This window comes from Netta rufina (assembly GCF_964035555.1).
Source record: "Netta rufina genome assembly, chromosome: 8".
NCBI classification, from domain to species: domain Eukaryota; kingdom Metazoa; phylum Chordata; class Aves; order Anseriformes; family Anatidae; genus Netta; species Netta rufina.
Genome location: NC_140131.1, coordinates 14,771,238 through 14,794,656, shown reverse-complemented (window position 1 = coordinate 14,794,656; position 23,419 = coordinate 14,771,238). Strand labels below are relative to the sequence as shown.

General features: G+C 40.4%; 1 protein-coding gene across 1 annotated transcript; it reads left to right on the top strand.

The window, feature by feature from the left end:
* Positions 1–1,571: 1,571 nt before the first annotated feature.
* LOC311211760 (vitellogenin-2-like) lies at positions 1,572–23,328 on the top strand (the record flags this gene model as incomplete). Its single annotated transcript, XM_084290685.1, has 35 exons — positions 1,572–1,611; positions 1,961–1,981; positions 2,157–2,308; positions 3,892–4,143; positions 4,307–4,468; positions 4,583–4,731; positions 4,957–5,107; positions 5,233–5,390; positions 5,472–5,637; positions 6,151–6,276; positions 7,099–7,317; positions 7,729–7,946; positions 8,062–8,159; positions 8,591–8,715; positions 9,367–9,468; positions 10,086–10,205; positions 10,305–10,494; positions 10,831–10,924; positions 11,685–11,870; positions 12,090–12,234; positions 13,096–13,324; positions 13,413–13,588; positions 13,848–14,189; positions 14,540–14,587; positions 14,741–14,839; positions 15,134–15,346; positions 15,438–15,580; positions 17,075–17,213; positions 17,936–18,071; positions 18,873–19,059; positions 20,349–20,440; positions 20,912–21,009; positions 21,104–21,263; positions 22,392–22,553; positions 23,210–23,328. 35 exons carry the CDS (start codon positions 1,572–1,574, stop codon positions 23,326–23,328), a joined length of 5,217 nt encoding a protein of 1,738 aa, XP_084146811.1.
* Positions 23,329–23,419: the final 91 nt, after the last annotated feature.

Below are 23,419 nucleotides of genomic sequence, written 5' to 3'. Positions count from 1 at the left end.
ATTTTACAGATATAGTGTTTTGTAAAAACAAACAAACAAACAAAAAAAAACAAACTTGTGCAGCTGCATATAAATATGCTATATTATGTTAGCTTTTGAACCTCTCACCAGTTGCTAATAGTTACATACTCAAATCCATTAGCTATATTCACCAAATCTCAGAAGACATGATAAAACTCCCTAGTGTTGCTCATAGCATGAATGGCTTAGCTTTTCTGTCAGTCTATCAATTTTACTAGGGATGACATTAAAGCAAACAGGTCCAGAATATAGCACCAGTAAAAACATGGTGAAGTACTTGCTATATTTCAAAATATTTTGAAAGTAAGATATTTTTTTTTAATCCTACAGTTGCCATCCTTGATCTAGAAACAAAATCCACACTTTGTCAGCTATTATAAATTACATCTCAGCTGCTCAATTATAAAAATATCAGCTGGAGAGAATTAAGAAAACTAAACTGTCTTGGCTAGGAGTCCCTGTTCTTTTGATGAGAAGCTGGTGGAGCTGAGTGCCCTGTGACCTCGGCAGTGATTAAGCAGTAACTCTGTTCCCTACCCCCAGAGAGGTTTGGGTACACATGGGCAGCCCCAGTGGGAAAACCCCCGTCCTGGTGCTGCTGGGCCACCACTCCCTGCAGGTCTCTGGTGGGAGTGGTGCTGGTGGCTGTCTGGGAGCCGAGGGACCAGTTAAGTCCTGGAGCCACAAGCAGCCTCTTGGACCTGTGGGGTTGCAGGAAAGGGACAGGGAAAATGGCAGCAGGTGGCTGGCTACTGACTGGTGGGAGAAGGGGTCTACCCTGGAGGGAGATTGCTGCCTCCTGTTGCTTGATGTGAAATGAGTTTGGGCAAACCGGACTTTGTACATCTTTGTAGCCCAAGAGGTTTGTGTCCGTAATGCCTGGCAGCCTCACCATGTCCCACCTCACCAAAAGCCATCTGTGGCTAACGACACTGGCCAAAGACACTGATGTGATATCCTAGTAAGAAAAGGCAGGTGAGGGAAATGTGAGCCCTTTTTGCTGTGGTCTTCGTGACCGAGGTCTGTGTTGCTGGGTGAGTTCCCCAACCTCAGAGGGCAGCGCTGTAGGTGACAGCAGGTACAGCTGGCATGGGGGCATCAGCATGGTGTCACAGGAGCCCTGGCCGGGGCTTTGCACAATCCTTTTGAAGCACTATCAGTTAGATAAGATATGTGCCTTATGTTCAGGTCAGGATAACCTGGGCAAAGTTAGCGCAGGCTGCAATAGCACCAGATGCTTCCAGTGAATAAGGATAATTAGTACTTTTTCTTACACAATAAATAATTTAGTTTTAATGATATTTTAATACTTTTAAGCACCTGTTCCAAAAGATACTTTCAGAGCATTTAGGTGGTGAGGTGAAAACAAGATTGCCTGTGATGATTTTGGCACAGCAGTAGCAGATGGCACCTTGTACCCAACCCCTTCACCCTCGATGGGTTAGAGTGGTTGATAAAAAATTGATAACTCAACAAAATTTCCCATGCCTGTTAATAATTCTTCTATAAAAGCTGCACATTTTGCCCTGTGTCATTCAGTCACTTTTAGCATGAAGGGACTCATCCTGGCCCTGGTGCTCGCCCTTGTGGGTAAGTCTAAGCGTTACTGGCACTTCTGAGCTGTGATGGCCACCTCAGGAAGCTGCATCTCCTCGGGGACTTTCAGGGACATTCATGGCACAATCTGCTGAAGCCTTTTAATGAGTTTGGCTGTAAACTGTTAGATTTCTGTGCCTAAGTGTAGGAGCAGGGGAAAAGCAAACAGCAGCCAGTGAGGGGGGCTGGGGCAGGCTTGCTGTCCCACAGTATGTGAGGTTTGCCCCAGGAGTGCATTACTCTCTGTCTGCCAGCCATTGGCACACTCAGTAAATGAATAATAAATGTAGTCTCTGCAGAAGATTGGGTTTTCTCATGCATCCTTCTCTCTCCTCCCATGCAGGGGCTCAGAAGCATGACCTCGGTAAGTGTGCTCCCACCAGCCAGCGGCTCCAACGCTGGCCTCCCTGGCAGCCCTGCTGTGCCCTCTGCTTGTGCCCAGCCTGCTGGGGCAGCCAGCCTCACTATTCTTTACCGGGACGGTTCCTGTGAGTAGAACCACAACAAAGGAGGCATTTCTGTTTTTTATTATTTAATAGAGCCCATTTTTCATACCGGCAAGACCTACCTGTATGGCTATGAGGGACTCATCCTGCATGGGCTGCAGGGCAGGGGGCTGGTAATAGCAGGGGTGAAGCTGACCTGCAAGCTGCAGATCAGCCGCGTGTCCCGCAGTGACCACCTTCTCCAGGTAAGTCGCAAGGGACATGGGAACCCATCCATCTGCCTACATAACGCAGAAGTCTGGGTCATACCTCCAGGTTGGTAAAATAAACAAGAAAAAGATGCAAACCTTGCACAAAAGCTTAGGACCCTTCCTGGTGCCGAGATGACTGCAAGTCCAATGTCAGACTCCGGCAGAGATGTTCACCCTCGCATCCTTCAGTGCCATGGGCGGGAGCCAGAGCTGCCCAAGCTCTGTGGCCATCAGCACCTGCACCTCTTGATAAATCTGCCTTAGGTTCAGGTCCAGGCAAAGACATTGCAGGCAGCTGCTTTAAAGCAATGTCCTCATGATAGTTTAAGTAAGGCAACACTAAACTTGAGTATGAAAATTATGCAAATTCAAGCACGAAATATCAATGTTTCAGCCTGGTCCATGGCTTGAGAAAAGCTCAGTGCTGAAATTCCTTCATCACATGGGAAATTCAAGTCTGTCTCCATTATCTTCCTTTTGATATTCTTCACATAGGCATTAATTCAAATGTGAAGAATGATAATAGTAATGTTTTCACTTGATATAATGATATCAGATCTGGAAGTGCTGTTACACATAGAAAAGATGAAACCAAACATCTTAAAAGACTGGCATGGAACAAAAGACGATAGAAAAGGGATGCCACCATGGCGGGGAGGAGAGCTGTAAGAGGGCACTCAGCATTCATCCTAGGAGTTTACTGAATCTGCTGTATTACTGAAGCAGTTACTGAAACAGTGAGAGGGAACACCTATTATCAAATATAATACAATTCTGCAACTGCATGATTGTTGTAACCTCTCAGATAGTGCTATGACTTTAGCAACTACAGGCAAAAGTCAAGTAGGATTTACTCTGAGAAGGAGGCAAGACACTGTTGCTGCATTGATTAAAAAACAGGGCCACTAAAACCAGTTCCCTCTGCACAGGAACACATACTTTTATGGAGGAAGGTGGGAGGCATGTGTATGTATATGTGACTATGTGTGTGCATGCAGGCACACATTTCCCACTAGGTAGCAGTCAAGGACTTGCAAGCAAGCTGTACAGCTTGATAAGCTGGAAGCAATGACAGCCGCTTGCAAAGAAGGCGACATTCGCCCCACTGACCCATCCAATGTGAGGTCCTGTGGCCATCTCTGCCTCCCCATCAGCTGTGCTGCAGCCTTGGTGCTCTGGGATGTGCTGGACAGGAGCAAACACAGCCCCTGTGAGTCTACGTAGGCTGCTTGACGGATAGCTTGGCTGATTTTCAGGCTGAAGGGAGATCACACTGAAAATTTGGGGAAAATAAGTGAGTATCCTTTCCATACAGACAGTTGACAGCCAGTTTCACTCACCCTGCAAGCTTCACCACGTTTGCTGAACTTTTGCATGACCCTTTCCTGGCAGAAATCCTTTAAGGAAATTGCATTTTTGAGGCCATGCCCTAGCCCCAAAACAAGAGTCTGAGGAGGAAAACATTTCTTGCAGTGTTGAACAAGTGACTTGTGTCTGTCTGTGGACTAGAAAAGTCCAGTTTCCCCGTTACTGCACTGTGGTGAACAGGATGAATATTCTCCTAATTCTGTTCACAGGTTCAATCGCCAAAGCTGGAGGAATACCACGGCTTATGGCCCCTTGACTCCTTCACTCCATCTTCAAAGCTCACAGAGACCATTGCTGCATGTTTCAGCCAAGCCTTTAAGTTCGAGTACAATGAGGGCAGGGTGGGAAGTATTTATGCCCCTGAAGACTGCCCCGTCCTGTGCACGAACATAGTGAGAGGGATGCTGAACATGATGCAGATAACGATCAAAAAGTCACAAAATGTGTATGAACTACAAGAGGTTGGTTTCTTTTCCATTCTGACTTTACTTTTATTCTCGTTATACTGTTCCATAGAGGCTTGCCTGAACATAATGCTTTCCAGGCAATTTTCATTGACCAATTTATTGCTGTAATGAAAGGCCATTTCCAGCAAAAAGTTCATTGTGTTTAATCAACACACAGGCTGGGATTGAAGGCATCTGCCAAACCAGATACGTTATCCAGGACGACAGCAAGAATAACCGTGCCACCATTTCCAAAAGCAAGGACCTGACTGACTGCCAGGACAGAGCAGTGAAGAACACGGGCATGGCTTACATCCGCCCCTGTCCCACCTGCCCCCTGGTAGGACCAGCATGAATCCTGCTTTGCGCTGGCACCAGCAGGGAATTTGGCTTGTCTGTGATAAATTAACTGGTTCCTGTTCACATTTATGAGTGGGTCTCTTTGCAATTTTAGAAAGTCAGAAATGTGAAGGGCACGGTGATGTCCACTTACAAGATGAAGTATGATGACAGCGGGGTTTTGATAACATTTGCTACGTCGGAGCAAGTGTACCAGGTCTCTCCGTTCAATGAGCCTGATGGCACAGCAGGCATGGAGGCAAGGTAGGTGCTGTGCATGTTGGTAGTGTGGCAACACTATAATGAAAGCTCTTGCCAGTCCTATAACATTTTCAGTTAATCCTAAGCAATGCGCAAACCTGAGAAGTGTGTAATCTATGTGTGGTCAGTGCAGCTCCCTGCTGGGCACCCCTCAATCTGCCCCAGCAGCTGTACGTGCCCAACTCTCATGTACAATGCTACTGAAGCATTTTTTTCTTTCTCTTGAAGACAAGCACTGGTTTTGGTCGACATCAAAAGCACTCCCATAAATGTACCAGAAGCTCAACTGCAAAACCAGGGAAGTCTCCGTTATCATTTCTCAGAAGAGCTGCTCCAGATGCCAATTCCTCTCATAAGGATAAAAAATGCAGATGGGCAGGTATTGGAGGCTTATTCTTCATTCCTTTTCATTATTTATAAGGTTAACAAGTCATCACAATATTATTTTAGACATGGCACCTTTCAACTTTATGTGTTGTTTTTTTTTTTTTTTTTTCCCTACAGTTAACAGAAACTCTGCGACAATTAGTTAAGAATAATGAGGAAGGAGACACTAAAGAATCTTCAGCCAAGTTCTTACAAATGGTTCAGCTGTTCCGTCTAGTGACCCTTGATCAAATCAACTCTTTGTGGGAGCAGTTTGCCAGTGAACCTCCATACAGGTAACTGTACTGCTGTCAGCCAGGATTTCCCACCAGAGGAGCACTGGGCAATGGGGGTAATTGTCCTCCCCTCCCCGGCAGGCACTGGTTCCTGAGTGCTGTCTGTGCTGCTGGAGCTACTGACACGTTCCAGTTCCTTAAACAAAAAATCCATGATAAGAAGCTGAACATCTGGGAAGCACCTGTTGTTCTCCCTCTTGCCTTCCATTTCGTTATGCCCAACAAGCAAACCCTAGAAGTTGCCTCAGTGAGTACAGATAATTCTTCCTTCTCTTACCCTGTCATTCATTTCTGAAGGTGAATTCACAGGATTACAATCAAATGATGCAACATATTTCCTTGATATTTTGTAAAATGTAAAGTATTAACAAACATGGGAATGGTCTAGAAAATGTTTCCAAACACTTGCTGCCAAAAATTTTTCAATGGCTTTGATATTTAATGCTGTTAAAACCCACAGATTCCAGGGAAATTGCTGTTTTCTTTTTGCCAAATACAAATAAAAAACAACAACAAAAAAGAGGAACTGTAGAAAATAATGCAGTGTAACCAAAATATAAAGTACATACCTTGTAACTGAAGCAGTGCTATTTGCTTTAATTTTACCTCAATCACTAGCATTTTATTTAACTTCTAAAAATATTTAGAAAAAAATCCAACGCAGTTTTGTCTATTTGCTTTTCAGATATAAGATAAGTTTTCACTAAATACCATCTCTAATAAGTTGAAACATTAACGACTCTGGTTCTTTCTTCTGCAGTCTTTTCTGACCTGTCCCCAAATTCAGAAAGCACCAATGCTTCGAATACTTGTTTACCTGGGGTATGGTAGCATGGTAAATAAATACTGTGCTCAGCCTTCATTTTGTCCTAATGAACTTCTTCAGGTAGGTGACTCTCATTTCTTATTTCATAAGGGGTGAAGAAATTATTTTAATGACTCTAATTTACCTCTCACAATGCTGGCAATTAGGTAACTAGGTGTTTACATGCCTCACTCTTAGCTGTGATCACCTGCAAAATTGCTAAGATAAAATGAAATGCTGAGGTGATGCCTTTGAAAAATCTGGTCTTAACAGTTCAGAATTTAAAATGTAAGTGGTAGAAGCCTGTGGGTATGACAAGTGCCGTAAACAACTTGGAATTTATGTATGACAATTCAGGATTAAAGCAAAATAATTATGATTCTTCTCTCTACTTTTACATTAGGTAGATCAAACTTAAAAATACGTATTAAAAAGGCATTGAAGTGTGAATATAAGCAAAGATATGTCTAGATATGTCATAGGTTAGGGCTTCCAAAGAGGCCCTGCTACATACTTGCATATCACCATCAGAAATATTCAGGTCGTTGTCCTTGGACTATGCAGCTCAGGTTCCTTAGTCAGCAGGACTACAGTTCTGAGACAGCCTGCTGCTGCTTAGAATGGGTTTAAATCTTCCAAAAAAAGACTGAAACAAAGGTCAGGCTTAGGGACAAATTACTCTCAGTTACAACACTGCAAGGAGAAAATGAAGCTTGTGCGTATGTTCTGTGTTAATGATGTCCTGATAATGATGGTGAGATTCTTCCTGGGAGAAAAATCTGAACATCTTTACTCAGGGCTTTGCACCAGTAGTTGTTTTATTTGCTTTGGAAATGAGTATTTTTATACGCTATTACAAGATTGCTGCCTGACATGATTAACCACTGTCTGATGTGTTTTCAGCCACTCCATGACCTTGCTGCTGAAGCTGCCAGCAGAAGCCATGCTGAAGACATGGCCTTGGCCCTGAAAGCTATAGGCAATGCAGGAGAGCCGGCCAGTATCAAACGCATCCTGAAGTTTTTGCCAACATTTTCACCTGCTGCTACTTCATTACCAAGCAGAATTCATGCTGATGCCGTACTGGCCTTGAGGAAAATTGCCAGAAAAGACCCTGCAAAAGTAACTGAAATTATTATTTAGACAAATGTTTTATAGGGTGTAATTTGGGTTGACTTAGCAATGCAGGGATAATAAAGCCATCAGGTAATGTTAGCAACTCTGGGCAGATATAGTTACAGGTCTTGTCTTTTCCTATGTTGTGAATTCCTGACATCACCCTATCCTGGCTGACATTCTGGGAAAGAGACTGCTTCAGTTGCGGTAATGTTGGGCCCCTTACTAATGGCTGTTTCTTCCATCCCTGTTCGCTGTGCAGCCAGCAGCATCTTCATTTCCAGTGACAGGCCCCATGCTCAAGTCTCTGTTCCGGGTTTTGTTCTCTGTTCACAGCACATCAGACATGCACAGTTTAAAAAATATTTCTTCCCAAGGAGTTATGTGGTATTCATAGGTTGTATCTTCCTCCTCCAGGTAAGGGAGATCTCTCTCCAGATCTTTATGGACAATACACTTGCTCCTAATGTCCGCATGATGGCTTGTGTTGTCCTCTTTGAAACAAAGCCTGCTCTTCCAATTGTAGCAGCTATGGCCACCTCGCTGCTGTCGGAGACCAGCCTACAAGTAGCCAGCTTCACGTACTCACACATGAAGGCTTTGGCAGTAGGCAGGATCCCACAGCTCTACAATCTGTAAGTAAAGAAAAAAGTACATTTTTTAGTTGCAAGTGGTGATTTTTCTTGCAGTTTTCTAAGAAATTGGTCACAGTTGACTACCTTCATATGATTTTAACTCTTTATTACTCAGATCTGCTGCTTGCAACATTGCCATTAAACTACTGAGCCCCAGACTTGACAGGCTGAGCTATCGTTACAGCAAGGTCATTCATGCTGGTGGTTATTCCCGTGAGTACCAGATGCCATGTTCCCTGCTTTGGCTTGCTTATCTGAAGGCATCTATTGTGTTCCACAATTTCCATACAAAATCCTGTCATGGGCTGTGGGCTTAGTGCACTCCTGAAACAGAATAAAGCACAAGAGTCTCTTGAAATGCAAAATCCCCTGAAGGTGTTCTACTACTCTTTGGGTATCTACTGGGGAAAGAGGTGTCTTATCTGCACATGGATTTAGGCCTCCTTCTTCAGTCACTGTGATCCTGTTGACTCTGCCCTAGAACAAAGATTCCCTCTTGGGGTTACAAGCTTGAGGACCTACGGGGCTGAATACTGACAGAATCATTTGAGATCTAGTAAAGCATGCACCTAAGGTAACTTACAGGCACCAGTCACCTCGGAGACCCTAAGAAAAATCTCTGCTGCTTTTTGTTCCTGTTATAGATGTGTATAAGGCTGGTGCAATTTGGAGGGTCTATCTAATGAACAGTCCCAACACTATGTTTCCATCTGATATAATCACAAAAGTAAGAGGATATTATGCAAATACTGCAACAGACATTATAGAGGTAAGTATTTCATGAAAACAACCAGATAGATACAACCTAGCTACACATAGCATTACTTGTTAAGCCACTTGGACTGCAATGTAGTGTTTGCCTCTATCTCTGTCTGTAAGGACTGGAGTGGAAGGGAAAATTTAGATAATGGTTATGATTTTACTTGTATTTGGGCTTTTTGACATGTAGATTTAGCAATGAAAACATTCAGTATAGGCATGAAAATCTAAGAGAGCAAAGGAAAGCTTACATAGCAGAGCATTTGTCTGCCTAACTAACGTCACATGATGTGTGGGGCATTTTGCATAAGTACAGGGAATAAGCAGCTGAAATTAAACTTCAGCCAGCAGTACAGCCCCAGCAGATTGAAACTCCATGTAACAGCATGCAGGCATTTACTCAGCTTCTTGGGCAAGCTTTGCAGCCGGGGCTGATCTTTTAGCTGCCCTAAAATTATCCCTGCTGACTAGTTCAAAGCTCAGCACATCCTCAGCATCTGCAGTCATAGCCTCCAGTCATCTGCCTTATAAGTGCTATGGCTTCATGAAGTATGTATTTAGAGTGGCCTCCGTGAGTGTAATACCTGGTAGAAAGGTATGAGAAAGGTATACCTGCGCTCTCTGGCATTTGGGCTGTGATGTTCAATGCTGTTTCCTACAGGTGGCTCTACGATCACAAAGCCTAATCAATATTATCAGGCAGCAGAATATTCCCTTTGCTGAATATGACACATACAAGACACTGAAGGAACTCGGTAAAACGGTACGTCTTTATGCACCTTCCTGATTTGTTTGCAATATGTAGTTCCCACCAGCCCAGGGTTGCATCAGCTACCCTCCTAGCCATCCCTTTGATGTTCCAGTGAGAAAGGAGTCGGCCATCCTGTTTGGTCACAGAAAGATGTTCTTACTTATATTGTACTTAGACTGTGAACAAATACCATTTTTTTCACTGACCATGTGTCAGCACACCACGCAAAGCTGCCCTTAATGTACAGTACAAAAGATGATGATGATGCTGGTAGCCAAAATTCATCTGTTTTAAAGTGTATGTTAAAACATAGTAAGTGGTTGCTCTTCTCTCTTAAAATGGTTATTGAATAAGACTTTTGTTCATGAGCCCTTGGGTGCCACCCACTACTTAGAGCAGCAAAAATTACAGAGTCCTTACTTCATCCTTATGTGGGGAAACTCCCACTGAAGTCAGTTATGCAACATAAGGAAGGCCACATCAATTCAGACTTGTAAGATGTGTACTACTTTTTTTGGCTAAGGAACCATAGTTAGCACCCTTCAAATGTGATCTACATTTTGTTAATACAATAATGTATTTTAAGAAAATGTATCTGCTTCTTCCCTTTCTCCTCCTTAACACTGCAGTTTCTGGGATGGAAAGAATTGCCTCCAGAAGACCCTCTGGTGTCCACTTACATCAAAATATTGGGACAGGAGATTGCCTTTGTTGACATTGATAACAAAGTCATTCAGCAGACCATAATGGTACTGACAAGGCTGTTGCCTTTTTTGTTTGTGATGCAGAATAATTTTCCCTTTCCATCTCATCTTCCCTGATTATTTAACCAATTTCTCTGTATTCAGAGTCTGACTGGATCATCAAACTGGCAGCCAGTGGTGAAAAAAGCAGTGGAAGAGGTCCAGCGAGGCATTTCAGGCCAATGGACCCTGCCGGTGATGGTGGCTGAGCTGCGGCACGTTGTCCCCACAGTGGTTGGCATGCCACTGGAGCTCAGCCTGAGCGGCACCATGCTGGCCCAGGCTGCGGCCTATGGTGAGCTTGGGACACCTTATTGAGCAATTTCCTCCCAATAATTGTGGTTCCAATCCCTCTGCTGAAAGTAAATCCCTCTGTAGTCTCAAAAAATACTCTGTAATGGGGAAACACTGTCCAGACACCTCCACAGGGGCAGATAAGTAATCACAGTGTTTCATCTGGGACATACTTCTGTAACTGTTTCAGAGTAATAATCATGAAGTAATCCTGTGAAGTATTTCAAAATGTAAAAGCAATGCCCATGCATTAACTACTATGCTTATTGAAAAAATAGTATCCCCAGCATTTTTATTTTTTTGCCCTGTTCATATAATTTCTCTCTGTCTCTTGCAGTTGATATTCAGCTGTCACCACCATTATCTGACAATTTTAGACCATCACAGTTGTTGGAAACCAACACAGATATTCATGCCGATATCCAACCAAAGTAAAAATGATATATTTTCATATATACACACACCTTCATTTATATTTATATTTATATTTGAAATAGTTATATTAAATAAGTATCTTATTTGTCCCAGATTTGGGATGACTGTGCTAGTCTCGAGCAGTGAATCTGTAAGAAAGTAAGACAATCATGTGATGCTTTCAGACCATGCAAGCCTAGCACAGTGCACTGAATCAAAGAGAAATGTGGCGATGTTCTGCCATTGCTGAAAATGCTCACGTTTCTACCTGTTCAGTGACTAAAGCTACTAAGCTGTGAAGGCATTTTTGATTACATATGAGAAAGTTTTTCAGAAGGCACAAGCTGGGGGGATTTCAGGCAGAAAAGGAAAACACTTGTGGATCCACAAAAGCAACATCACTAATAACAATAATGATGATAATAACATAATAATGATATATGATATGATATGATATAATAATGATAATAATAACAATAGTGAAAAAAAATAGACAAAATCTGAAGCTATAGGAAGATTCTGACATTAGCTTATTATCAAGCAATGTATCAGTGATTAGGCTGCGAGAGGATCCATGCAAGTTTTATCAGATAAATCCCTTCATTTTTTTCAGTGGCACTTTAGCTTTTTTATCCTGTTACATATCTTTTTAAGCTGTTAGTAGTGGTTTTTAAAATAAACAGAACACTAAGAAAATGCAATTCTGCCTTTCAAAGATAAGTACATGCATGTTAATTTGTACTTTGTAATTGCATGTTTTTATTTTCACTCTTTCAGAGTGTATTTCCATATGATTGCAACAATGGGGATTAATATGCAATACTTTCAGAGTGGTCTTGAATTTCACGCAGAGTTCAGTGCCAACACTACAATGAAATTTGATGCCACGGTTAATATGAAAGAGAAAAATTTGAAGATTGAAACCCTTCCTTGCCACCAGGAGGTTGAGCTTGCAGCTGTAAGGTACAGAAGTTAGCCACATTTCACTTGTTATTTGTTACTGATTGTGAGCTCCCTGTTATAAGATCATGAGCCTACAACTCTTGTCAGGCTCTGCTGTAGTTTGGTAGCCATATGAAGCTTAATATTCTCTTTTGTATTGCCCGTAGCTCTCTGGTATTAAAGACAATTGGGGTTAAGCAAAATCAGATGTTACTTGTTTGCCATTTGTCACCTCCACAGGAGTGAAGCTTATGCTATTTCAAGAAACATGGAAGAAGTAGATTCTGAAAAGAAGACCCATATTCTCCCCGAAGGAGAAATAACAAGTATCTTCAATCAGAAGTTTCAGTCATCAGAAATATCTTCAAGAGCTGAAAGCTGGAAGGTAATGAGGCCTCACATCGCCTTCACTGCAGGCAGGTAGAGAACAGAACAGATCTCACTGGGGCTGAGCACCCCCAACACAGCAGCTGCCTAATCAGATCACAAACAAGGAAACTGTGAGACACAGCAGGTGCCTGTTGTATCCCAAACCAGGCCTAACAATAAGTCTCAATATGTTCAAGCCACTTTCATTCAGGGCCTGCTGGCTCTTGTCATCTCATGCAGACAGGTTGCTCTGACAGCATGTCTTCCTTTTGCTTCATAGTCATGGGGAGGGGGTGTGAAAGCCACGTCCTTTGTACAGTACCCTGTTTTTCAGAGCCAAAGCAGTCTGGAAAGGATGGCTCAGGCATCCTTTATTGGGAAACAAACTGTATATCCAGTTTCCAAGGATTCCAGGGATTTCCAAGGGAATCCCTGCAGGGGTCTGCCCATTCTCCGATGTGCTCTTCAGCTTCTGAGGCCTACTGCTGGCATGGAAAGGATATACTGACTGCAAATACAGCTGAGGAATAGTATCCCAAAACTGGTTCAGAGAAATATCACCTCCAAAGAGTCCTGGAGGTTCTCATTGGGAAGTTTGTTTGTGAAACACCTCCTGGGAAAGGCTGGCTAGGAGACCTGACCTCTTCCACAGAGCACTTTGGAAAAAATCCCACTTCTTCCAGTGCTTGAATTTCTAATTTTAAGCAGTGCTTCCTTTCTTAGCCAGGACTGTCATCATTCTCATCATTAATAGGAATACAGCAAAGATTTTAGGGGCTGTGACTTTTTTTTTCTTTTTTTCTTTTTTTTTTTTTTCCCTTTTTTCTTTTTTCTTTTTTTTTAGTATTTTCATTTACCATATTTTTGTTTAATACAGCAAAGAAATATCCCTAGTGTGATATCCAAGGGACACCAGCAAGCCTCAGAAGAGGAACATCGCCACAGTGTAGGACAAAGATCTTATGCACGTGTTTTCTGTAGAGAATTATCCAGTTTGGGATGTTCTGCTTGTCTCAGCCTAAAGTCCCGAAATTCTGCTTTCTTAAGAAATACTTATCTGCATAAATTAGTTGGAGAACTTGAAGCCAAGATAGTTTTGAAGCCAGGTACAGTAATGAAAGAAATCTTTTTTGTCAATCTCTGTGAATGATGCTCATGTAGCACTGTACTGAACTAAAAGTATCTTGACTCTAGTTCATACAGATGCTGATATTGAAAAAATACAGCTGGAGATTCAGGTTGGGCCCAAAGCTGCTTCCAAAATAATCAATGTAGCAAGTTCAGGGTCTAAAGAAGAGGAGGAGACATCTCTGTATGAGAACATTAAAGCTAAACTGAAGAAGATCCTAGGCATTGAAAATGTGTTCAAGGTAAGAGATTGAGCATTGGATGGGGGAATATTTTCCCATGAACAAAACCAAGGGTTTGAAGTCCAATGTGGAAAACTGGCATGGGAAAGCAAGGATTTTTGTTTGGGAGGGGTGGGTCTTGGTGAGTTCTGATGCAGCTTCTGAAGTGTGGGAGGCAAGGAAGTGCTATTTCCTTGAAAAGCTGTGGTAAGCTGCTTGTCTGACATCTAGAGAAATGTTACAGAGCTGTAAATTCATAACTCTTTGAACTGTTTTGGAGGTTGCAAATAAGACACGGCACCATAAGAAACAGATTCACAGCAAAGTAAAGACCGCTGTTACAGACCTCTGGGTAGAGCCCAGTGCAAACCCCCTCTCCAGTTCGTCTTCTTCTTCCACTGCTTCCTCTGCTGATGGTAATGAGCCTGAAGATAAACATGAGAATGAAGAAATAAGGCAATTTGGGAAGAAGCATGGCAGCAGCAGCAGGAGCAGCAAGGGCAGCAGCAGCAGCAGCAGCAGCAGTGCAGGCTCTGACAGCAGTACGATGTGCAGCAGCAGCAGGGAGAACAGCTCTGGAGACAAGCACTGTAGTGGGGACAGTGAATATCCCAACCAACAGGTAATTCACCCTGACTGGATTCTTTATACTTCTTCTAGTGAATGTTTTTGTACTAGAAATCAGGAAATTGTGCCCAATGGGCAGGTACCGAAGAAAGAGAAAACAGACTGTTTGTTGCAGCATGGATGAGGTAACCTAGCAGAGCTCTTTCCTGTTTTTAACCTCTGGTTCTCTGAAGCATTTCAGTTCAGAATTTCATATTCCAGAAGGTTTCAGTTTAAAACGTTTAAACATTTGCATCTTGTTTCACCTTTTTTTTCCATATTCAATACTGAACTTATTAAAGCATTTGTCAAAAGTTAGTTGTTTTTCTTCTCTTGGATCTTCTTACATACTGTCTATCTTCACAGGCATATCTACCCATTTACCAGTTTTGGTTCAAGCCAGCAGATGAACAGGTACATTTTCTGCTTATGCTGTGGGGGGCCTATAATTGCTCTCACTAGCTTGACTGGAACTTAGTTCAATCAAAATAAAAATATGAAAAATTAGTTCTGTGATTAATTACAATGGTAAACAACTTGCTTCAGAGTGACTTTCTGTTGTTGCAGGACTCACAAAGGGAAGTTCTGAATAGCAGCAGCAGCAGCAGCAGCAGCTCCTCTTCTTCTTCAGTTAGTGATGAAGGCATCTCTACAGCTATGTCTCAGGTGAGTGTCTTCATACACAAGAAAAAAAAAACATTTACCATGGATTTCGAATGAATGCATGTTTATAATAACATTACCGTGGTACTTACAAAGGTTGTAAGAGCACTCCCTTGAAAGACTGGCAAAACCACACATGCACTGAATAGCTAGAGTGATGATCTATGATACTGTCATGTACTTTATATAAAAAGACTTGAATGAAGCTTTTCCTTTACAAATACTTTTTATTTCTGTTCTTATACAGTAATTCTAATGCTTTGTCTTTGGTCTCTATTTCCTCCCTACTGACTTAAGCCTAAATTCTTGGGAGACAGCAAGCCACCAATACTGGCTGCAATTCTTCGTGCCATCAGAAGAAACGAGCAGCCGACAGGATTCCAGCTCGTACTGTATGCTGACAGACAGCCTGTCAGATTCAGGATACAGATTTTTGTTTCAAGCATCACAGAATCAAATAGATGGAAACTCTGTGCTGATGCTTCAGTAATAAATTCCCATAAAGCTTCGGTGAGTTTAAAATGTGATCAGTTCAAATGCAAATGAAATATAACAGTGTTACTATGCTTTGTACAAAAAAATATGTATTCCCTTCTACTAGGGTTCCCTTAAATGGGGTACAGATTGCCAGGACTACCACATTGCTACTCAGATTGCAACAGGGAAGTTTGCTTCTCATCCAGCTATGCAGATGAAGCTGGTGTGGCCAAAAGTACCTTCAAGTGTCCGAAGAACTGCAAGATGGTGAGATTATACTTCAGTTTTTGAAAAAGTCACCCATGTCAATGCTTCAGATAATTAGATTCAGTTCTGCAGTTTCTGATCCAGAAGAATTTCCCCTCATCAACAAAATTTTACGTCAGATTGTTTTTTTCAGTCCCTTTTTTTTTTTTTTCTTTTTTTTCTTTCTTTTTTTTTTTTTTCTGTGCATTCATTTCCTCAAAATTTAGTGCATTTTTGTTTGCAGGAAAACTGCTTGAAATAAAGTGGATGTCAGGATTGACATAATTTATTGTAAGCTTTTAATTTAAAGTGCCTGAATTAGGAACTTGGTCTCCTGATGCTTCCTAATCCCTGGAGGCTCTAAGTAGAAGCCTAAACTTAGTTCTCTGAAGGAGTCTGTCTCTTTTTGACTGTACAGGGTGCCTTAAGAGAGTTATTTCCTAATGCGGGCACCTTACCTCTGGCATCTGAAGAAGATGATGTGAATACTTCCGCAAGATTTATTGAACACTAAAGAGCAAATGTTGCATGATGCTTAGTATAAGAAAATTAACTTCTGTATTCAGTTCATATACACAACTATCCACATATATATCCATATTCTATATATTATCATTGTATTAATTCATTCATTGTACTTGTACATGCATTTACCCACAAAAGCACTGAGACCTGTATCTAAGCCTCTTTTAATTTTTTTCTTCACAGCAATACCAAAATATTGACACCTCAGTTATAGATACAGCTCAGGCTTTCATGTTTAAAGGGATACAAGTGATTTGATTAACAAATGTCTGCTGGAGAGCAGGCATTTAATTTTTATATGGGATTGTATTACCTTGATGTCCCCTTATTATACTGGATGAAACCATCGAATTGACTATCCCGGAACAAAGCTACAGAATTCAGCTTTGTTCTTCTTTAAGACTATGCCTTTATATATATATATATATATATATATATATATATATTATGATTTATCTGTCTATCTATCTATCTATCTATATATTTCTTTCTGTATTTCTCTATTTAAATACAAAGACTTTGTAATGAAACCTGATCATAGAGGCTCCTCTGTCACCTCATTGACAATCTTAGTGGGCAATGGATCCTTGCTAAAACAAAATCCTTGGATACAATGGATCCTTGCTAAAAATGTGTATTGAAGGACTGAAACATTAATAAAAAGTCATCTATTTTTTGGTAATTTTGTATTTTAGTTTTTATGTAATCGCTGCCTATTTTTTAACTCTGAATGTCTTTAGAAAAAGGTGGTTATACTTTTCTTCTCAGGTCATGCTGCTATCCAGTCTGCTGAAGACTGTTTCACCCATTAACACTGTTAAAATCTGCCTGTTCCTCTTCCCATAGACAACACCAAGTTACAAACCCTACTATAAAACATCTATCTAACAGAGAGTGCATATTGCTTTATGGGGGTGCTTCAGCCGGAACAAATGCTGAAAAAAAAAAATTCAGAGATAGATGGTTTTAATCAGTTACTTTGTTTTTCAGGTTCTACAGATATCTTCCAGGGGCTGCATATATGCTTGGGTACTCCCAAAGGCAACAGCGTGGTCCTTCTCGCCAGACAACCATGGTTATGGCTCTGACATCTCCAAGAACCTGCGATGTGGTCCTCAGGCTACCTGAGGTAAATATTTCCACTATCTTTTATTCTGGAGCAATACATATGTATGAAATTGAAGATTAATAGTGTTTTTTATCCCACTTTTTTTTAATTTAATTTTTATTCTATTAAACCATAAGGAAGTTCCCCCGTCACAAGGGCCTTGTGTTCACATAGTTGATTCTGTTATGAGAATATCTTACAGCATATTTCTTTCTCATGTAGCATGTTGACACTTGAAATAAAAAAGAGGTTGTAATACAACAATCATGATTGATAACACATAAGTAATTATTGATTAAAAAGACCACTCCTCCAAAAATCTTCAGGGAGGTGATAGGTTTTGCTGTGTCTTGGAAGAGATAATAATACCAGGCCGTAGAGAATCATGATGGATAAATATTAGCCTTCAGCATACAGGCAAGAAAAGGATGAGCATCTCAAGTAAGCAAGCTGTTTGTACTGTGAGCAAGTGGTATGTACAGCTCAGGAAAAAAATGTGAATTCGCAAATATCAAACTTATTTGATAATATTGCTATTCTGTAGATTGCAGATGTGTCGAATTGTAGACCTCTTTCATTCTGTAGATAAAAGACTTAATTTATTTTTAGGTTTGACCTAAATCTAGAGTCTAATTTAGATTTCAGTCAGTACAGGCCTCTTTGAATGTTATAGGAAAATGCTACAACATCTCCACACTGTATTTGGCATTTATGTTCATGTTTGTTTTCTGACTCATTTTCAGCTCACAATTTACAATAGAGCCATCAGGCTTCCCCTGCCATTCCCTTCAAGTCCAGGTACTCTGACTTCAATGCTACCATCTCCTGACTGGGACATCTTTTCTCAAACAACCTTTTCAATCATCGAAAACCTTAAAGGTCAGCAATTAACTACGTGCAGAAGTACCTACTTTGCAGATTTTTGTAAATATGACTCATATTTTTAAAGTAACTTAAAAGTGTTTTATGCTCACTTGAAAAATCAGTTGGACTTCACATAGAAGTAAACCTGTCAGTAATGAAAATCTTTGAGGCTGCAAAGATGTAAGGAAATGAAGCATGTTAGCAACATTAAGTATTCAGTACCACGACAAACAGTGATTCAGACATATGCTCTCCCCCAGTATATCCATTTGAACTTCATTGCAGAGACTGCTCCAGGAGAAAAAAAAGCAATACAAAATTTATGAGAAGGACACTTAAGTGACCTCAGGTTTGTGGTGTTCTGCTTGAATTGTACTGCTACAAAGAAGCTGAAACAGCTTAAAAAATATACGCATTAATTTCCCATTGCACCTGATTTGAAAGGTTTATTTATTTATTCTTGCTGTATTAAGACATAATCATAAGATACTTAGGTTAAATTATTAGTGGAAAGGCTTTATGTAATTCTGGGATAAGGAGACACATTTTGCCTGAAATCAGTGGTCTAATATCATGCCTATGTATATTTCTTTGCATTTCATATTTCTTTGCTAAAAACGCAATATTAATTAAACATCTGTCTGTTAATTAAAATTGTTGTAAAATAATTTCTAATTGGAACTGGTAAGATTTCCAACAAAATACAATAACAGTGAAAAAAGGAGAATTTTACTTGTTTCATTTTCCCCTTCCCACTTAAAATAGAGTAACTGTCTTGAAGTATAAAAGGTTTACTTTCAACTTATTTTTTTTCAGCTCATTGTTCAGTCTCCCAAAATGTGATCACAACCTTCAATGGAGTTGAGTTTAACTATTCAATGCCTGTGAATTGCTTCCACATCTTGGCACAGGATTGTAGTCCAGAACTCAAATTCCTGGTTATGATGAAAAGACTTGAAGAAGCTGCTGACCTTATGGCAATAAATGTCAGACTCGCCAGTCAGTAAGTAATTGCAAACATAATGACAGATAGATGTCAAGCTGATATAAATGTGAAGACCAGACTGTAAGAGCAGTGTGGTACTTCATAAGACTCATGGAAAAGTTACTGACATCAATGGAAAGATTTCTAGGAATGACACTGAGATTTGGGTCTTTGCCTTTGAGAAGTCCTTTGTTTCTGAAATACATCTGAGGTTCACAGTAACCTAAAGTCTTTACTGCCTGAAACTCTTCATTAATTTGTAAGCATTTAACCATCTCATTTTAGTTCTCAGTAATTAGGTAGAAACATATACTATAAATCCAAAAGGGACTACTGTAATAATTTAGTCTGACCTCCTATGCTAAACTCATAATTAGGACTAGTTAGCACCTGCAATCATCTCAGCAGAGATGTTGAGAAGTGGACATACCTAAAAAGGGAATTACTTATCCCAGATTAGATGAACTCTCTTAGGTCATCCTTTAGTTGGTACATGATGTACTAAATCTATTTGAAACTAATTTAAGACATGCTTTGTTTCGTCTTGGAGCAACCATAGGTTCTTTAAAAATATAGTCTGATATTCTAAGTAGTATAGGATTATGCATACCAAAATCATTGTAGGGAATGTTCTTCAAAGTGCATAAATAGGCTTTGATATGTAAGGTTTCATTACAAGTAATTATTTATTTTTGAAGATTGTGTGCCCATCTGTTCCATAATCTTAGAGAAACAGAGAGAAACTAGTATTCCCTGCACCTGTTTTGTGGAAGAACTAAAGGATGGTTATTTCATAGACCATATCTTTTGTGATACATTCCTTGCCACTGTATCATTTCTCATTGTTAAATACAGCATTCATGTGCTTTTGAAGTGCTTATGTGTCATATTTCTTCATTAGAGCAAACACTGCTATCAAGAAAATAATACACAGGCTATTCAAGCTGTAAGAGATCATAACTGCTGTACAGAACCCAATCTTCCTCTGAAATGTAAAGCACCTTGAATATATGTGAACATATAAGAGGAATTATATTGTTTTGTAGCAAGGGTTTCTGTAGCCTGGTGTCTTACTGCTTGAACTGTGACACAAAGATGCTCAGAAAACTGGGGAAAGGGGTATTGTGAGTACTCCTTTTCTGGCACACTTTTCTGGGCTCTTTTAATCTTCTTCCCAAAGGGTAACAGGTAATTATTCACAAAATGATATCAGCATCCTGCAGTGTTGGTTCTACCAGGACTAGAAACTGTGATCTGAATAGTGAGAAGGACAAACATTTATTTATACTCATTTCCTTTACTTAAAGTAAGGTTGACATGTATGTTTCCAATGGACGCATCCAGTTGAAGATTAATGGTGTTCAAACCCCAACAGATGTTCCGTACACACCCAGTTCTGGTAGGAGACTCATCTTTCTATTTCACTTAATCTTTTCTGCTCTTTTGAAGAAGGACATAATCCTGAAAATCCCTCTCAAGGTGAAGATCACCCTAAAATGGGAAACAATTGGATGATTTTAATATAACTTCATAGTTGCTTTCATGGGGGTGATAGGAAAGCTGAGCAAAGAAAGAGGTGCCAATCTTGTGTGTCCACAAACCAAATAATGCAGGGCTAAGGCACCTTGTGCTGTCCATGGAGACGCCCAGAACAGGCAAACAGGTCTCCCCTGCCATGGCCACGCTAGTCACAGGGCTTTGGCTTAGTCCAAGGCAGGATGGGATCTGATTTTTCTCATTTCCACCATTTCTTTTAATTTCCACCATACGTCACAGTATGCATTGTCTCCATGAATTTAACAGGGGTTCAGGTTGGACCCTAAAACAATAACTTCATTTGCAAAGGTATCTTTTTGCTTTGTTGTTACAGATGCAAGCATGCTGATCAGCAGTGAAAAGGAAGGCTTGTCACTAAAAGCCCCTGAATATGGTATAGATAAGTTGTATTACAATGGACATAGGTTTGAGGTATTATTTTTTTCCCCGTGGTTTTATTTTTAGAAAAAAAATATCTAAGTGCTTTTTAAAAATTATTATGTATTTATTTATTATTTCCATAAAGATTCGGGTTGCTTTCTGGATGGCTGGGAAAACATGTGGTATTTGTGGAAAATATGATGCTGAGAAGGAAAGGGAATATCAAACGCCCAGTGGATACTTAGCTAAAGATGCAGTGAGTTTTGCTCAGTCTTGGATCGTCTCAGAAGATGCTTGTGCTGGAGGTATTTGGATTCTAACATATATTAGTATCATTGTCTTTGACTTATTCATTAGTCACATGAATAGTCATAAGATTTACATATCTGATTTATATTAATTGTACAATGATCGTATTATTGTTCATTATTTTGTGATTAATTTCCTTAGACTGAAACACAGTCTGTTCTCCTGAGTTTAGTAGTTCTCTGCAAAGTCTGTTTTTATTGCATTTTTATATCATCTTCTTATACATTACCTAACTACCTGAAGTTTGTGCATTCTGGATAAAATTATAAATCTAAATTTCCCCAAGCTGATAATTTAGTATGAAAAGTAGATAGTTTAACTGTTAACAAAAGACATTTTATCTTGTACTTAAAAGTTTCATGCTTTATTTCCATTCTGTTGTTTTCAGGCTTTTAAATCCCAGAAAGAAAAACAAAAACAAAAACAAAACAAAACAAAACAACAACAACAACAACAAAACTAGCATTGGCTAACAAAACAGAGGGCACTTATGTGGGAAATAGATGTTTTAATTTACTCAGGCTGAAGATGGAATTAATCTGAAATCGTCAGACAGGGAATGACTGTTCTTACCATTTAGCTCCTGTATAAAAACAACATGAGCATAACTGAACACGGTAGGGTGCACCACAACTCATGGGCAAGGGGTGGCATTCTGGAACATGCTCTCAGGGTCAAGCTCCCCTGCTGAGACTGGTCTAGGGGAAGCCCAGATCATAGAGTCGTAAGGCCTAAGCTGCTCAGCCATGGCAAGGTGGCTGCGATGCAGAAGTGGATATATGGATATAGGGGAGCCACTACTGACCCAAAATGAAGTGCTGTTGTAGTTTGGGTAAATTTGAGTGCCAGCAGAGCAAGGGTTGCACAGGTATCTTTTTGGATTTCCACACCTGTGCCCAACCTAGATCTGACTTAACATGCCTCCGTCCTGGGGATTGTTCTCCAAATGCCTTACAGTCCAAGTCTTTGATAGAAAATAGCACTCCCTTGAGTGAGATTAGTTTCACGTATCTTGTGTTTGTCAGTATGGCCATTGGTCTTAGTTGTTGCTAATCCTACGCACTGAATTCAGAAGTTATTTATATAAACTATAGCTTATTTAAAATAATTCATTTTTTTTATAGCTTGCAAGCTGCAGCATAGATTTGTCAAAGTTGAGAAGCCAGTTGCATTTGACAAAAAGGTCTCAAAATGCTTTTCCATGGAGCCAGTTTTACACTGTGCAGAAGGCTGCTCAGCAACCAGAACCATTCCCATCTCTGTGGGTTTCCACTGCGTACCAGCTGGTGAGTCTAAAACAGTGTACTTGTGCACAATGCAAGGTGCATGTTGGATTGTGATTCTTACTCTTACGCAGCTCCCTACTCTTACTCTTTCCTCTTCTCCATAGTGAGACACAGAGCTACAGCCCAGGCTTCATCTGTCTGTTTAAGTTGCTCTGCTTGTTAGGATGCTAGCATAGGAAAAAAAGCTCTTTCTCAGGCAAGGACACCGCATTTCACCTTTTCCTCTTCTGTAAATTAAAAAAAAAAAAAAAAAAAAAAAAAAAAAAAAGGATGAAATATATTAATAACTTTGCATACCAGAAAATAAGCCATATTAGCAAGCATCATAGCTAGAGTTCGCACTACCTAAATATGAATGATGGGAAAAGTGAACTTTTCTAAAAATTACATCAGTTCAACAGTGGTACACACTAAACCCACAAGAACGAGCCTCAACACTTAGATTCAGATGTCTTACTGTTTTCACCAAGAATTGTACCTATATAATGGTTTTGTGATTAATTTTTATATGGCTTTGGGTTACGCCCTGTTGCACACACACGTGCTGATGTGAAAAACTGTTGATGCTGATCATACCAGCACTGAGCCAGTACCTCAATGTAATAAAAAACAAAAACTAGTCACGTGGCTTCTTTTTCCTCTTTTCTCATTTACAGACTCCACTCTCAACCCAGAGGAGGCACAGATGAGGTTAGACCAGAAGTCTGAGGATGTAGTGAGCACGGTGGATGCTCACACGGCATGTTCCTGTGAACAGCAGTCGTGCTCAGCATGATGCTCCACTTCACAGCACTCACGCCTCTCTGCACTTCAGCGTTATTGCTGACAGGCTGTGGAACTGGGGACATGGTTGTGCAACCCAGCGA